Source organism: Ascaphus truei, chromosome 4 (genome assembly GCF_040206685.1).
Source record: "Ascaphus truei isolate aAscTru1 chromosome 4, aAscTru1.hap1, whole genome shotgun sequence".
NCBI classification, from domain to species: domain Eukaryota; kingdom Metazoa; phylum Chordata; class Amphibia; order Anura; family Ascaphidae; genus Ascaphus; species Ascaphus truei.
Window position 1 is genome coordinate 132,570,250 of NC_134486.1, and position 17,489 is coordinate 132,587,738.

General features: G+C 42.3%; 1 protein-coding gene across 1 annotated transcript in view; it reads left to right on the top strand.

The window, feature by feature from the left end:
- Positions 1-17,489, top strand: part of TTC27 (tetratricopeptide repeat domain 27) — a 401,980-nt gene that overhangs the window by 359,643 nt on the left and 24,848 nt on the right. The window contains exons 14-15 of the mRNA XM_075594976.1: positions 8,199-8,364; positions 17,218-17,415. Of these exons, the coding sequence (XP_075451091.1) occupies positions 8,199-8,364; positions 17,218-17,415 (364 nt within the window). The remainder of the gene's footprint in view (positions 1-8,198; positions 8,365-17,217; positions 17,416-17,489) is intronic.

The following is a 17,489-nucleotide window of genomic DNA, read 5'->3' on the forward strand; positions in this document are numbered from 1 at the left end:
CTCGGCTTCGCCTCGGGCCTTCAACTCTTCCAGCCAGAGCATTATTGGCCAGTAATGCCCTGTTCTTCGGGGATTATTACTTAATAATGTTTTTCATATCTCATACTTCCTATGCTCTGCTGCTACACAGTTCATTGTTAGAATGCCGGTTTCTTCCATGGCGATGGCCTTGCGAGCTGAACTTTCACACCACTTCACTCCCAACCCGCTCTATTCACCCCTCTCCCTCTTTGTCCCTGACTCTTCCCCCCTCTTTTCCTCTCTCCCTCCCCTCACATCCCCCTCTCACTCCCTTAACCTCCCCCCTCTCTCACTTGCCTACCTCTGCTATCACTCAATGACCCCCCTCTCACTCAATCCCGCGTCATCAATCCTGCCCAGCTCTCTTATTTCCCCCTGGCCACACACACACATACCCTCCCCCCACAATACACACAATAATGCCCCCCTCCTCCCACAATACACTTACCTTGTGGGTGGTCTCAGGCTTCTAGTGCTGCTCCAGCCCGCACACGGATTCAGAAGGGTGTAAGTACTGTATGTATATCTTTATTTCTATAGTGACACAGTGTACTCAGCGTTTTACGAGAAAGACAATACCGTACAGGAAATTATAATACAATAAGTGCAACAAACAAAATTAGACAATAGGAAAGGACATCCCTGTCCCGGAGAGCTTTCAATCTAAGTGATATGTTCAGTAGATGGAAGTGCTTGCCCACAATGGTTGGTAGGAGTGACTCTGCGTGTGGGACAGTATCCATGAATCTAGGCCAGTGTTTTTCAATAGGGGTTACTAGGAACCCTTGGGTCACGCAGGCCTTCCTACAAGGTTCACTGCAATTTTCAGGTCATTTGAAAATTGTACGAAATACAGAAGAATGTACAATGCATCTGATCTCAGGCGTACTATTAGAGAAAGTTGAGGTTCTGCAAATTATACAATATAATTATATGGTTCCTTAACCAAACAAAGTGTAGAACCACTGGTCTAGGCTATTAAAATGCTTAATTTAAGAGGCGAGTTTGTTGGTTTCACGTAAAGGTGGGGAGAGGCGGTGCTTGGCATATACTGAGTGTGAGAGACAAGTAAGGGGAAGTGAGGTCAAAATAGTTTAAGGCAAGAGAACGCAATAGAGTTTGGAAAGGAGACAGTTATGGGTAGAATGCAGGAGACGAGCAGGGGCATAACAAGATATCAGCAGGGGCATAACAAGATATCAGCAGGGGCATAACAAGATATCAAAGCTGTTATGTAGGGAGAAGCAGATGAGTGGAGAGCCTTGAAGGTAAGGAGGGTAACTTTGTAGGTAACCTGAAATGTGATGGGAATTTAAGGATGAGATGAGCAGAGACTGTTTTGGGAGAAAATGAAATTATTCTAGCAGCAGAATTTTGGATAGATTGCAAAGAAGAAAGTTTTGAGGCAGGCAGGCCTGTTAGCAGTATGTTACAATAATCCTGATGGGAGAGGATAAGGGCATGCATTAATGTTTTAGTAGTAGGGTGGATCGTGGCAATATTACGGAGGAAATAGCAATTAACTTTAGTTGGAGTTTTGCCGGAAAAGGTGGAGTCAAATGTTACTCTCCTAAGCAACATGCTTTGCAGACAGGATACTGTAGATGTTAGTACCGTTTACAGTGCTGGAAAGGGTCATATTACGCTAGGTTTAGGGGGAAATATAAGGAGCTCAGTTTTAGACATATTAAGTTTAAGGCGGCAGAGTACCATCCACGAGGATATACCCAGGAGGCAATCCGAGTCTTGGGACTGGATTGCAGGTGTGATGGTAGAGGTGGATAGTTATATCTGTGTATCATCTGCATAGAAATGATACATAAGGCTGAAAAAGTGTATAAGGTCACCAAGTGATTCTGTATAGAGAGAGAAAATGAGCAGTCCCAGAACAGAGCCCAGCGGTACACCAACAGACAGATCAACATGAGACAAAGACATGTAAGCAACAGAGACCAAAAATGTGCGATGGAAGAGCAAAAAGGCACTCGGGTGTGCAAAAAGATGAAAACTCTTCATTACATAGCACAATAGATTACTCAAAAGTTGAAAACAATTAAAACAAACAAAGACACCAGGAGAAATGCCCTACAATGTGAATGATAATGCAATAATAAATCAAGTAAGAGAGGGCGGTTGTTAGTAAGGTGCGTAGGGTGGTTTTATGAATAGGTGTCACCACCACATGCTTAAAGGAGATGGGGAACCTGCCAGAGGATAGGGAGGAATTGAAGATGTGGGTGGAGTGGCGTCTAAGACAGGAGTAAGAGTTCTGATAAGGTGTGAGGGAATGAGATGGAGAGGGCATGTGGTAGAGGGAGAAGAGAAGAGAAGATCAGATTAGAAACTTCAAACTCTGTAACAGGAGAAAAGGAGTCAAGAGAGGAAGGAGGTTGAAGTAGAAACAGGGAGGAGGGGGAAGGGACAGATTGAATATTATTGTGGATAGCATTCACCTTGCCTATAAAGTGGTCGGCAAAGGCATGAGGAGAAGTGAACGGAGGATGGAAAGTGGGAGGAGAAGGTCAGAGGATGTATCAAATACAGATAAAAGACTGCGTGGATTGGATTTGTGAGTGTTGATGAGTGAAGAAATGTGGTGTTTGGCATTAGGTAGAACAGAGCTAAAACAGGAGAGGATAAATTTATAGTGCAGAAAACTAGCACGAGTGTGAGATTTCCTCCATAGTCGTTCAGAGGATGGAGTTCAATTGTGAAGGGAGTGTGTTTGTGAATGGAAGCCAAGGCTGTGAGTTTGAGGAATGGGTGTGCTGAAGCCGAGAAGGTGCATATAGATCAAGAGAGTAGAAAAAGATAGAGTTGTAAGAGTTTACAAGGTTTTCGGGTTCAATGAGAGAAGAGAGGTTAGCGTTCAGGGTAGATGCCAGAGCAGAGAGGTCAATAGAGTGATAGTCTCGAGAGTAGCAGGTAAAACATGTAAGAGGAGGAGAATGAGTGGTTGTGACTGATAGATGTGATGGTCAGAGTGCGGACTTAGGGGAGATAGAGAAATCAGAAAGAGAACAGTCTTTTAGTAAAGACTAGGTCTAAATAGTGACCTTGTGGTTGCTGGATTGGTCTATTGGTAGAGGCCAATGGAGGAGGTTAAAGTGAGAAGGCAAGATGCCCAGGAGCCTGAGGGGTCATCAATGTGACAGTTTGAAGTCCTAAAGTAAAAGGATAGGAAAGTCAGAAGAGAGAAAGAATTCCAGTTAGGATTCAAAGTCAGAGAGACAGGCAAAGGATTGAGAGGTAGGTGATCTGTTGATGACTGCCACATGCAGAGAGAGGGGTAGAAAAGCTGGACAGCCTAAACCTCAAAGGAAGAAAAAGAAACATATGGAGACATAGGGGGGAGCCAATATTGGCAGCGGGGGAGACCTACCCCTCCACCCCAGCAATTGGGGTGGGGAGTGTGAGAGAGACCACCATATGAGACAGCAGCCTCCACAGCAGTCATGTTGTGAGAGCCAGGTTTCTGTTAGAGCAAAGAGATGAAGAGAGCGAGAGTAGACTAGGTTGTGCACAACTAGAGCCTTGTTAATCAGAGGGCACAGGAGAAGGAAGGGATACAAGGAAGAGACATTAAGTTAGATGAGTTAACACCCTTAGCAGGGAGGAGGAGGCAGGGAGGCATGGGCAAGAGCATGTGTGTATATGGCCAGGTCCTGGAGTAAGAGAGAGATCCCTAGCAGGAGTTGTAGAGGAGAAAAGTGGCGAGAAGAGGATTTGTGGGGGTGCTTTTTACTGGTGTGCAGAAGTAGCTGGGATAGAGGTATGTAAGGCCTCGGGCATGAGCGCTGACCCGTGGTGAGGCGCGCTCTCACGTACCAGTGAGCCCCTGCAGCCGCAATGAGAGCGGCTTTAGCAGGGGCTCGCCTACGCTTCCGCAAGCGTGCGGAAGCGTAGGTTTTAGGAAAAATTTTAATTTGCGTGCTCACGAGAGCGCAGGGCCGGTCACGTGAGCGGTTCGCCCAATGAGGGCGAACCAGCTCCGTGACGTCACTGGCCCGCCCCCCGACACGCCCCCGGACGGCGCGCTAACCAAGGCCAGGGAAAACACCCGCTTTCCCTCAGCGCGCCTCCGCACGGGCTGAGTCACCATGGACTCAGTCTAAATAGTCGTGCAGTTTCTGGGCACAGGCCAAGGTGGAGAGATGTGAAATGGTAATAGGAAGAGGAAAGTGGGGAATGTGTAAAGAGTAGAACCGTGTATGAAGGAGTGAGGAAACTGCAAACAGAAAAGGCATCAACGAGAGAATATTGGGATGCAGCGCAGGTTGGAGAGAGTTCCCAGGTATTTGAGGATATAAGGAGTATGATTTAAAAGAGGAGATGTATAAATCAGGCCTAAGGCTGGGATTATGGTCTCTACACGGCCGCATGCGAATGAGCATGCCGTTGCGCGCACTCCTGCAGCCCAAGCAATTTGTGAACTAAGCTGCAGGAAATTGTAGACGCGTGGCAATTGCGTCACGAAGCTGGTTCGCCCTCATTCGCTGAACCAGCTTTCATTCGCTTACGTCATGCGGCAGCCGCCTCAAAACACAGATTTTGTTTTAGGTCGAGAACACAGCCGCTTCAACGCGGTCCTTTGCCGGCAGTTGAGCAGGCAGAGGGGTAGCTCCCAGTCCAAAATACAGCACAGTGCTTGCCGTGCACGCGCATGCAGCGACGCCGGCACCATAATCCCAGTTTGAGTGATGTGTAGCACTGAAGTTGCATAAATTGTCAGAGCATTTAAAAAGGTTAGTCCTCAAGCTGCAGAGTTGTTGTTAAAGTGCTGAATTCAGTTCTTCTTTTCCTGTTTACCTCTAATTGAACTATAGTTTATCTCCACAGAAACGTAAAAGTGACACTTAACATGGGGACATGCTGTAGCCCCGAGGTGGGCAACCCTGTCAACAATCGCTACAAGTGGCGAATTGGCCATGAAAGCATGGCAAAGTGTTTGCCAGCTCCCACAGTAAAATAAATGTTTTCCTGATGGCGGCTTGTGCTGGTTTCCGCTTTCTGAATGAGTCATTGACACAACACAGACATCCAATACTCCCCTCTGCCTACAGTTGGAGTCTAGACCCGACTTTGGAACTGTTATTTTTTATGGGAGCTAAAAATTTTAGTGACGCAAGTAAACGAAAAGCAGGGTATGGCGATTTTGACTTCTCATTCGCCACACCTGTGGCTACATTGAAAAACAGGTTGCCCACCTCTGCTAGCCAATACAGACTGACTTAACTACTGAAACAATACCACAAGAAAGTAGTATTCAAGCAGGGCAGTAAGCAGGGAGGAGTTGTGACTAATTAGTAGTCACAGAGGGACATACAAAAGAGATGTTAATTTGATAATAGTTATGTTGTGTATTCTATTATTTGTTCTTGTGGACAACATAATACTGTATGTGCAAGACTACGAGCATTAAAAACATGGATAAATGAACATAAATATAACAGATGTGGAAGGTTTCATGACAAACAGCCACTAGCGAAAATGTTTATTTTCAAAGGACAATTTCTTTGGTTTATCGGTATTAAAACCAGATAGTGAGACCTTTTTGTGAGGCGTTTTGGATTTTGTATCTCTATACATTGTTTCCCAAGGGTCTGAATCAGGACAAGAACTGCATATTCTTTTTGGACAACGATGATGCCCAATAGGTGACTGTCAATTGGTGTACACAGGACACATTATTAGTACGGTCTTTTGTATTTAAATTAGCAGATTACGTCAATGATGATTTGGGTCCTGTGCACAACCATGTACCCCTAAACTTTTAATATGATTATACAAGGCACCAGAGGCTTGTACTAGGCACAGAGACTCAACTAATTGTAAGATTTACCAGATGCATTTTCCTTTACATTCTAGCCCATCCATAACCAGAGCCAGTTGTGGTGCTAACATCACAAGTTACCCGCTGTCATATTTTCATTACTTCTATTTTTTTATCAGTACATATTCTTATGACTAGTAAGATTTTATTGATTTGGGATTAACTATTTTTAAAGACTGTCACGTAATAAAATGATATACTTATTTTTAACTAATTTATTTATTATTTTTTTGTGAGATTTTTTCATTTTCCTTTAGGTGGTTGGAAATGTGGTATTCATATTTTATCGATGTATTACTAGTTATTGATAACCTACAGGTGTAGACGTTATTACCTTGTTAACGCAATACCTTAAGCCTACCACATTATTACCATAACTTTTACTGCAAGTACCATTGAAAACAATGACAATGCGTGCGTTCTCCTAAATGCACGTGATATTTACCACATTTCTTGCATTGTTCTGCTTTAGCAGTGGTAATAACATCTGCTACATCTGTATATGATGCTCTTTGTTTTCTTTTGGCTTGATGATTATAGGAAATATTTAATATCTCATTGGTTTGGAGAACATTACACATTGTTTGTGATTTGTACTTTTTTTGCGCTGGTAAAGCATCTGGGGCTTGAATATTGAATGTGTACTGTTAACTACAATTTTTATTTTTGTGTTGCTTTATGTATTTTCCGCGACGTATTTTAGACAGGAGTGGTGGGCGTGCACTTTAGAGGTGGCTGTATTTTGATCCATTGTACCCTGATGACGGCCCTATACATGGATGAAATGCCAATACGAATATAGTCACAATTATTTGTGACATAAAATTACTAATACAATTTATTTTGAAGTGTATGGTTGCTTAGTCAGAAAGATTGACCCACCTGTGCTGAAATAGGGATATCCTTAACACCTGGCCTTTAGTGGCCCTTGAGGATGGTGTTGGCCATTCCTGCTATACACTCTACCACGCTTGTTTCTCTTTCTCCATCAACTTCATTAACTTTTCCTCAGTTTGTCTTTTTTACAATCATTCTCTATTACTGTCTCACCCACGTTTTCGTCCTTGACTTCAATAGTTCCTGACGCCCTCTCTTTCATGCACTTACTCACACATGCTGTACGTACATGATGGGAATGTGCTTATTGTGTGCTGTTTCTTAAATAAGGCCTATAGTCAATTACCTTTCTTAGACTTATCTTGTCCAGGACATACGTATGAATCAGATTCATGAAAGATCGCATATAATAGTCTATATATGTCTTATAGAAGAATCGTAACAATGTTTATCATTGAGATATATACCCTTTGGGTATATAATCTCTGGAACATTTTTCTGTTTCCATTCAATACTTTATTCAACATTCCAGAGTTAACCCAATATAGTTGGGAATGTGTGATATGTGCATTGAGATATATATATCAAAAATAAAGACCACAAAGCAAAATTAAATAGTAACAGATAAAGCAGTTCAGTGGAATCTTCTGTTTCCAACTACAATTTTTGGTTTCTGATTTCCCAGTGTTTGAGGTAGAAATTTTATTTTTCTAAAGTGAAGCGTTAGATTTGTACTCCTTGGGTCTCAGAGGACAATGCAACACTTTGGCACTGACAAGGACTTTCAACCTCCAAGGACACATATCAATGAGATTTGTGGGTTCTTGAGCAAAATGTAATTGCTTGTGGAATGTTACTGATTTTTAGCAGTGAGTCTATTGACCTCCTATGAGACTGCTAATGCTAAAAATCAGTGAGACTCACGGAAAATGAGTGAGAGTTGACGAGTCTGCGGTGAATGAGGTAAGTATTGTCCTACTTGAGGGATTAACTTTAATTTATGCTTTGAAGATTTCTTCAGCAGAAAATTTGATATTAGGTGTTTATTTTTCATATCTGGATTCATGTGATGGTATAGAACAGCGGGGGCAAGTGCCCCAGGGGGCGCTGGAGATTTTGTAGGGTGGGTACGGGCAGTTACAAAGGCCCTGCGCTCTTCCCCGCGTGGGAGGCGTGAGGCCTCTGTAACAAACTTAACTGCTCTCTGCGTCGCATCACCATGGCAGCGCGTGTCAAATGACGAGGCGGGGTGATGTCACATGACCAGCGATGTCATTTGACGCTGAGTCATTGGGAGAGGGGGGCGCTAACGCTGCGGTTACCGGGCAGGGGGGCGCAGCTCAAGAAGTTTGCACACCCCTAGTATAGAAGGCTCAACGTTAAAATGCATGAATCAAAATAACTCCAAAGTATACAGACTAACGTGTTTACAGCTCACAATTTCTTTTCCTAAGCTCTGATTTTTGTCTATTATTCGTGCGCCAACTTTTTTCTTTTCTTTATGAAGAATTAAGGCCTTCCGAACCCTGCAAGAAGCAATTAAATGCAACTATGAGCACTGGCAGATCTGGGAGAACTACCTTCTGACCAGCACAGATGTGGGAGAGTTCGCAGAGGCAGTTAAAGCCTACCATAGACTCATGGACTTACGAGACAAGTACAAAGATGTACAGGTGTGTAGCGTTCATGTTTCAAATGTCTTTATTGTTCCTCACAGTTTAACCCTACTACCTGAAGAGCCTATAACTCATTCCAAATCAGCTGTCCAATAACATTATTATTATTTATTTATTTTTGTTTTAAATGGTCCCTAGAACTTTGTTGACAACCAGACACTAAACAAGTTATGGTGAGTAAAAAAAAAAAGGTACAAAAACGCTCCACCGAACAGTTTACAGCAAAAATATCATTTGTGAGCCCATTCACAAGTCTCAGACAGGCTGCAACCCTATCTTTCACCATTGTATTGTATGTCTTTATTTATATAGCGCCATTAATGTACATAGCGCTTCACAGTAGTAATACATGTGGTAATCGAATAAATAACAGATAATATAAATAACAGATCATGGGAATAAGTGCTTTACACATAAACATAACATTAAGGAAGAGGAGTCCCTGCCCCGAGGAGCTTACAATCTAATTGGTAGGTAGGGAGAACGTACAGAGACAGTAGGAGGGAGTTCTGGTGAGTGCGTCTGCAGGGGGCCAAGCTTTATGTATCATGTGTCCAGAATGTTCACAGTGCTATTCGTATGCTTCTTTAAGCAAGTGTGTCTTAAGGTGGGTCTTAAAGGTGGATAGAGAGGGTGCTAGTTGGGTACTGAGGGGAAGGGCATTCCAGAGGTGTGGGGCAGTCAGTGAAAAAGGTTTAAGGCAGGAGAGGGCTTTAGATAAAAAGGGGGTAGAAAGAAGACATCCTTGAGAAGAACGCAAGAGTCTGGATGGTGCATAGCGAGAAATTAGGGCTGAGATGTAAGGAGGGGCAGAAGAGTGTAAAGCTTTAAAAGTGAGGAGGAGAATTGAGTGTGAGATGCGGGATTTGATTGGAAGCCAGGAGAGGGATTTCAGGAGGGGAGATGCTGAGACAGATCTAGGAAAGAGTAGAGTGATTCTGGCAGCAGCATTTAGGATAGATTGCAGGGGAGACAGATGAGAGGCAGGAAGGCCGGACAGCAGGAGGTTACAGTAATCAAGACGGGAGAGAATGAGGGCCTGAGTCAGAGTTTTAGCAGTCGAGCAACAGAGGAAAGGGCGTATCTTTGTTATATTGTGGAGGAAAAAGCGACAAGTTTTAGAAATGTTTTGAATGTGAGTGGCGAATGTGAGAGAGGAGTCGAGTGTGACCCCTAGGCAGCGTGCTTGGGCTACTCCGTGAATGATCGTAGTTCCAACAGTAATGTGGAAGGAGGTAGTAGGGCCAGGTTTGGGAGGAAGTATGAGGAGCTCTGTTTTAGCCATGTTGAGTTTAAGGTGACGGAGGGCCATCCAGGATGATATAGCAGAGAGACATTCAGAAACTTTGGTCTGTATAGCAGGTGTAAGGTCGGGTGTTGAAAAGTATATTTGTGTGTCGTCAGCATAGAGGTGATATTTAAACCCAAAAGATGTTATTAGGTCACCTAGAGAGAGTGTGAACAGAGAAAAGAGAAGAGGTCCCAAGACAGAGCCCTGGGGTACCCCCACAGAGAGATCAATAGAGGAGGAGGAGGTGTTAGCAGAAGAGACACTGAAAGTACGATGGGAGAGGTAGGATGAGATCCAAGATAGAGCTTTGTTCCGAATACCAAGAGTATGGAGAATGTGACGGAGAAGAGGGTGATCCACAGTATCAAATGCTGCAGAGAGGTCGAGTAATATGAGCAGAGTGTAATGACCTCTGTCTTTGGCAGCATGGAGGTCGTCAGTTATTTTAGTGAGGGCTGTTTCCGTGGAGTGAGCAGTGCGGAAGCCAGATTGTAGAGGGTCTAGGAGAGAATAGGTGTTGAGAAAATGGAGCAAGCGAGAGAATACAAGACGTTCAAGGAGTTTAGAGGCAAAAGGCAGGAGGGAGACAGGTCGATAGTTAGAAACACAGGTAGGGTCAAGCTTGCTGTTTTTGAGTAATGGTATGGCTGTTGCATGTTTGAAGGAGGATGGAAAGGTTCCAGAGCAGAGTGAGGAGTTAAAAATGTGTGTGAGCGTAGGGATTATAGTAGGAGCAAGAGGTTTTAGGAGATGGGAGGGAATGGGGTCAAGAGGGCAAGTGGTAGAGGGAGAAGAGGCGATCAACAGCGACACATCCTCCTCTGAGACAGTGGAAAAAGAGTCAAGGAAGGCAGGAGGAGAGTTAGGAAGAGGTGTAGGATGGGAAAAAGAAACAGAGAGGATGTTCTGACGTATGGATTCCACCTTTTCCTTAAAATAGTCAGCAAAGTCCTGAGCGGAGATTGAGGAAGGAGAGGCAGCTGAGGGTGGTTTGAGTAGAGTATCAAAGACAGAGAACAGTCGGCGTGGGTTAGACTTGTGCATGTTGATTAGTGCAGAAAAGTAGGGTTGTTTAGCTTGCGAGAGGGCAGAGTTGAAACAGGATAGCATAAATTTGTAGTGAAGGAAGTCTGCGAGAGTGTGAGACTTCCTCCAGAGGCGTTCAGAGGAACGAGTGGAGGAACGCAGCATGCGTGTGTGGGAATTTAGCCAGGGTCTAGGGTTAGAAGGGCGAGTGCGGCAGAGAGAAAGTGGGGCGTGTAGATCAAGAGAAGAGGACAAGACAGAGTTGTAGTTCCTGATCAGGTTGTCGGGGTCTGTAGCAGAGCTGAGAGAGGGAGGAGCGTAAAGTGGACTCAAAGTCAGGTAAGTGTATAGAGCGCAGGTTTCTGCAGAACCGGGGTGTAGATGGAGGTGGAGAAGGGGAGAAGCGAGATAGAGAGAATGGGATGAGATGATGGTCAGAGAGAGGAAAAGGGGAAATGGAGAAATCGGAGAGAGAGAAGTTCTTAGTGAAAACCAGGTCTAAGTAGTGGCCATCCTTGTGGGTGCTGGCTGCAGTCCACTGTTGAAGGCCAAAAGAAGAGGTTAGAGAATGAAAGCGGGAAGCCCAAGGGAGAGAGGGGTCATCAATGTGGCAATTGAAGTCCCCAAGGAGAAGAACAGGGGAGTCTGAGGAGAGGAAGAAAGAGAGCCAGGATTCAAAGTGAGAGAGAAAGGCAGAAGGGGGATGAGTAGAGGTAGGTGGGCGATAGATGACCGCCACATGAACAGGTAGAGGAGAGAAAATCTGGACAGTGTGAGCCTCAAAGGAGGGAAAGCAAGAGAGGGAGGAATAGGAAGGGTTCGGTAACGACAGAGAGAGGAGAGCAGGAGCCCCACGCCTCCACCCCTGCCATCAGTGCGCGGAGTGTGGGAGAAGGAAACGCCACCATAGGAGAGGGCAGCTTCCAGAGCAGAATCAGACTGAGTGAGCCAGGTCTCAGTTATAGCAAATAGGAGCAGAGAGTGAGAGAGAAATAAGTCATGCACAGAGAGGTACTTGTTAGAAAGGGAGCGAGCATTCCAAAGGGCACAGGAGAAAGGGAGAGAGGAGGGAGGGTGACAGGGGATGGGTATGAGGTTGGAGGGGTTGACACCAGAAGGAGTAGAGGTTGCAGTTGGCAGGCGAGGACGAGCGCATGTAGGAATAAGACAGGGACCAGGATTGGGAGAGATATTCCCAGAAGCAAGGAGGAGAAGCATGGATAGAAAAAGGATGTGTGAGGATGATTTGTAGGGGTGTTTTTTAGTGCAGGGGATATAGCTGTGTGGTGTCAGAGGACGCAGGTAAGAAAGGAGTTCATGTGAAAAGAGAAGTGGTGAAGGAAGGAGAGATGGAGATATATGAATAGAGTTAGAGACATACTGAGGCTGGTAAAAAGAAGTGCATAATTTGAGAAGAAGTGAAGTCACTGCAAATATAAATGGTAACGGCAGCATCACAGCAGTAATGATGCTGTCTGGTATTGATGATATCCTCCTTTCCATTATCGTTTAGCATACAGTGCTTCCACTGCAGCCAGGGATTCTGGGCAATGGTATGCAAATGAGCACTCATTGTGTCACTTTTTGCTTCTTAACCATTGTAACGTGGATCCCTATAAGCTTATGCCTGCTGTATCACACAGCTTTTCAGCACAGCCTGGGTTAAAGAAGTGTATAGACAGTATTTTTATTTGCTTTATGTTGACCGTATTTTGCAATGATCCTGAGCTCTGTTTTACCTGTGAAAATAAAACATCCATATTTTATTATTATTTTAAGCATTGTACAGAGTATATAGAGAGCTAAAGCAAATGTGGCAGCTATTCTAAATATCTGAAACACCAGAAGATAAAATTACTGTTTAGGGTCATAATGGTTCCCTGCAGTATTAAAGCAGAGGAAACCAATGCAAGCTATAAAAGTGAACGGATTTTTGCTTTTAGGAATTGAAGCCCATAACAAAGAATATATGAGAAACTCCACACATTTTGTTCAGATCTGAACTATTTAACATGCACATAGGACATTGATAAATGTCAATTAAAATCTACATTTTTTTTTTTTTAAACCAAAAGGAGTAAAAGAATCTTCATATACCCTGCGTTAGTTCTGCTCTTACTGAGATAGTCTAGATGGGTAGCATGTTGCCCTTATAACATTTGAAATATTACAACTTATGAATTCGTTTTTTACATAGTTGTTTGGTTTTAAAAATGTGTTTTTACAGTTCTCTATCAAAACAATGTTACCAAAAGTCGTATGTGAAGAGCATTTTGCTTTGGCCACAGTTTACAGTTAAAACCTCTCAGGGTACTTGATACATAACTTCTTGGTCTTGTGGGCACATGTAGATGAAGGAGATCAAGTCCCATATCTACCAAGTAGAGCTATTCCATAAGATACCAGAATGAATGGGCTGTAAATTGCCTTCCGACACTGGAAGTTCTCTTCTGGAATAGCACTGCTTAGAATTTATGGGCCAAAATGAATTCTCCAAGGATACTGAGATTTAAACAGGATACACCTACTTCAAAGAGGCAACATATGGCATTGACATGTTTAGTAGGTTATACTTTATGAAACTAACTAGTGCATTTAAAGAACCATACAACTGTAAGTCGCATTTTTAATATAAATAATGCTGATGACTTAAATGGCCGTTTTCCTGCGTTCTCCCCCTGATCGTCGCTATTGTAGCCGAATGAATACAGCTCTTAGAATCCACAAGTACATTTTTAGTTCTCTCTCTATTTTCTTTTGTAAAGTAAGTATAAGGGCATCATTACTTGATGAAATGAAAAATACAGCGGTGCCGGTATAAATACAATTGTGAATATACAGAAAACAAGTAATATAGAGCTAATGATGCACCCGTGCATTATGCAAATTAATTTTAAAACTGTATAGTGATAGAAGTGACAGTTCTAACTTTAAGTAATCTTTCTAATAAATATGAACTTTCCATATACTGTTGGAAGATGCTGCTGGTGAAGAGATGTTCCACCATCCCAAAGAGAAATGTTCAAAAAACAGCGCACATCCAGAGATTCGGAAACAAAGAAAAACATGATAATATAGTGTAGCATGTTGAATACAAAGTGAAAAAATATGAAAGGTGGTAGTAAATGTACTCGCATAGAATACCTAGGTCAAGAGAACGTGAACGGAAGATCCCACTTGGAATGATATAGGATATAGAAATGAAATACACTCATGGTATAGTACGTGTCGCCAACCTGCGGCTCTTTACGTTCCTACTTGTGCTCTCTGCGGGTTGCCAACCCCCAGGTGCTGCCTCTTTACCTTACTACCTCACTATTCTGGTGGTGACTGCGGCAGGGAGGGGGGGTGCTATCTAGCCGGACCTCTTCTTGCCACTGGACCCGGCGTCTCCCCAGATGCTTGCTTGCCTCTCTCCTGTACTGTCCCACACCGGGCTCTCGTACCGGTGTGTGCCGGAAGTACTATTTATTATCCCAAACACCACCTCTCCACCGAAAAGTTGACTCCTGAGAATTCCGAAATTATGTCTCTTCAGAGGGCACGTCCGTTCACTTTTCAAATGCTCAAGTGATAAAACAATTGTGACCAGTTTAAATTGTTCATTATCTACCTAGAGTTGGTGTAGGTTGCGAGACATTTTAGTGGACCAACAGTGTTCTTCATATATGAAATTATATCGTACGGGGCTTTTGAAATTCACAGGTTTCCTTCAGGTATACCCTGCAGCCCAGTTAGACGGAAGTAACAACAACACTGAGTTTGTAACCGGGGAACCTGGTTCATTTCCCGGTGTCAGCTCCTTGTGACCTTGGGCAAATCATTTTATCTCTTGTATCTCAGGCACCAAAATCATAGATTGTAATCTCATCTGTGCAGGGACTGTCTGTAAAACTCCTATATGTTGCGTAAAGCTCACTGTACTGTATTTTTGAAGTGCTTTGTGTCCCATTGGGAGAAAGGCGCTATATGACAAAGTCATTATTATTAAGTAGTAGAGATGGGGTGGAGATAAAGACTCTAGGGAGTCTTCAAGGAGTGATGATAAGATTATCATAAATTAGCAGGAGCCAAGTATGCTAGGTGTCAGAGGTGGATGAATAGCAATGGTGTCGCACTGTTATGCTCACACTTTCTCTACAATGTGGAGCATGAACTGAATTAAATGTTTTCACAATGTGTCATACATCCAGTATCTTGATATAAACCAAGGTTTTTAGAGTCCAGAAGTTGAATATATTTTAATTCCCATATTCGTCTCCCCTGTATATTTTTAAAAGTGTGCTGTCCCTCAGTTATTGGGAGGCTGCTTGTAGGCTATCATGGGTAGTTCTGGGAAAATAGTTGTCAGCCTCTCATCCTCAGAGAGTCTTTCATCCTAGATATTTGATGATACATTTGAGTTGTGTAAGAATGAGGTTGTAAGTTATTTCTATATGTACAGTATTCATTCATTTTTCTTTTTTAATTTGTAGTGTAGTAGTCTTTCTCTTAGGACCTGTAGGACTCTTTCAATTCATATTCCATGAAGGTATTTAGAAGCGATTTGAGGTGTTAAAAATAAATGCATTAATAAAATATAAACTATGTTGGAGAATCAAAACAGGCCAATAAGACCAGGATGAGTCACCACATATTAACTACATCAGATATTAATACTAGAACTCCTGTGGGACAGCACTTTCCCAAGTCGGATACTCACTGTTGGATTTAACATTATACATTTTCAAAGGAAAACATAAAAATTTGATCCACAATTTATTTTTATGCCCCCAAACACCCCCCCCCCCCCCAATTGTTGCACCCACCAGTTTTGCGCACCCCTGCTCTATGCTATTCAACATTGATTGTGTTGGAGTGCCTATATATATATATATGTTATTCCATCCCTATATACCAATAGGGACCGCATAGTATCTACACACACTTTTAGTAATGCAACACCCTCTTACAATTCCACACCTACCCACACCATTGGTATACACTCCAACTCCACACACACCCTTTGTAAAGCGCTGTATACACTGTGGGCGAGGTATAAATTTATATTTACATACATACATACGCACACTCTATTACATCACTAACATTCAGGGACTATTTAACACCTCAAGTCATAAATCGCATACTGCACAGGGGGGAGGGATAGGTTTCAGTCACAGATAACATTCCAAGATGCACTGTTTTTAAGTATAAACCTTTATTCATTGTAAAATTGCCGGAAGAAGAGATCAGTGTATCTCGAAAGCTTGCACAAATAAAAGCATTTCGTTAGCCACAGAACAGTATCGTCTATTAACATACACACACACACACAAAACACGAATGTTCAGGGCACTCAAATTTGTAAAAATAGGTCAAATCACTTATCTTATATTAGCAGTCAGGTTGCTTGCAGTGCATCTGACGATGCTAGGTACCTACTCCAGAACTTTACTTTTCCTTGTTTTATCTCTAGGCTGAACTTTGATGATTGCATGAGTTCTCGGTGTGGAATTTGTTTTGCTCCCACAATGCTGTACAGTATATGATAACGAGTTATGATGATATGTTCTATATGTTATGTGAATTATATGTTGATTTCGAATGATCTCTCACCGTTAGCAGATTAGATCATGTAGATAATGTTTCTCTATGTTGTATGAAAATTACAGAGATTTTTATTGGGGTCTGTTGGGATGGTATATGAGATTTTTAATCAGATGTTTATTTGGTTGCCAGATATAGCTAGTTTATTTTACAAATAGAACTGTATATGTTTCACATCTGCTATTAGGATGACGCCTGATATGCTTTTTCACCCCCCTTTTTTTTGGAGTGTAAATATTTTGTAAATATTATTACACATGCTTTTACACATTGTTCCCTTGGTCATCTGACAAATCAGCAAATCTGGAAAACTCTGAGCCTACAGCTATTTTACCTTTAACAAAAAATAAATTAATAAAGCAATATGTGGAAGGTTTTTTTTATATGTTACATTGTGATTTGTTAGCCAGTAATAACCCATTAATTAGTAATGGGTGAGTAATGTTTTCATTAACTTTATTTCCTGTGTTCCCAGCCACGTTTTACAATGTGCAAAAGTCCTTTAATATATTTTAATGAGCTAAATAACCTATAAACTTACTTAAACATATTTGTGGGAATACGAGCCAAATTAGAGGTGATTAGTAGGTGGATTGTTGACCTCCTGCTCATTAAAACAAAACTGTACTGCTATGTATTATTTTATGTGGGTTTGTGTATATTTAAATATTTCCTGCTTAATGTATTATACATTTTTTTATATAAAATGTAGACCTATTTTGCTAGTGTAATTAGTCATACTGTAATTTAAATTATTATTGTATTGCATGCTGCAGTTTCTGTAGGAGCACCATAGTGGCGTAATCCATGTACTGTATGTCAAACTTTATCACTCTAGGAATAAGGCTAATAGGTAACTTGTTCAAAGCCATCCTGAATGGTTTAATTTGTTTGGTAATGTAGTCCCATAGCTATACAATCATTGAAATGATTGTCTTGTTCAGGTTCTGAAGATTTTGGTTGGAGCAGTGGTCGACGGATTAGAGGATCGAAGAGGAGAGTCCACAAGTAAACTGAAGGCTAAGTTGCAGGAATTGTTTGGCAGAGTGACTTCTAGGGATTCTAGTGACGCTGAGATCTGGAGAACATATGCCAAGTTGTACGGAAATGGTGCAAGTGAAAAAGCAGAAGACAATGAAAAGGTAAATGCATTTGCACTAGATGAGGGTGATGATGTTCAGTATTTAGCGATTTAATTTTTTTTTTGCAGGTTGCA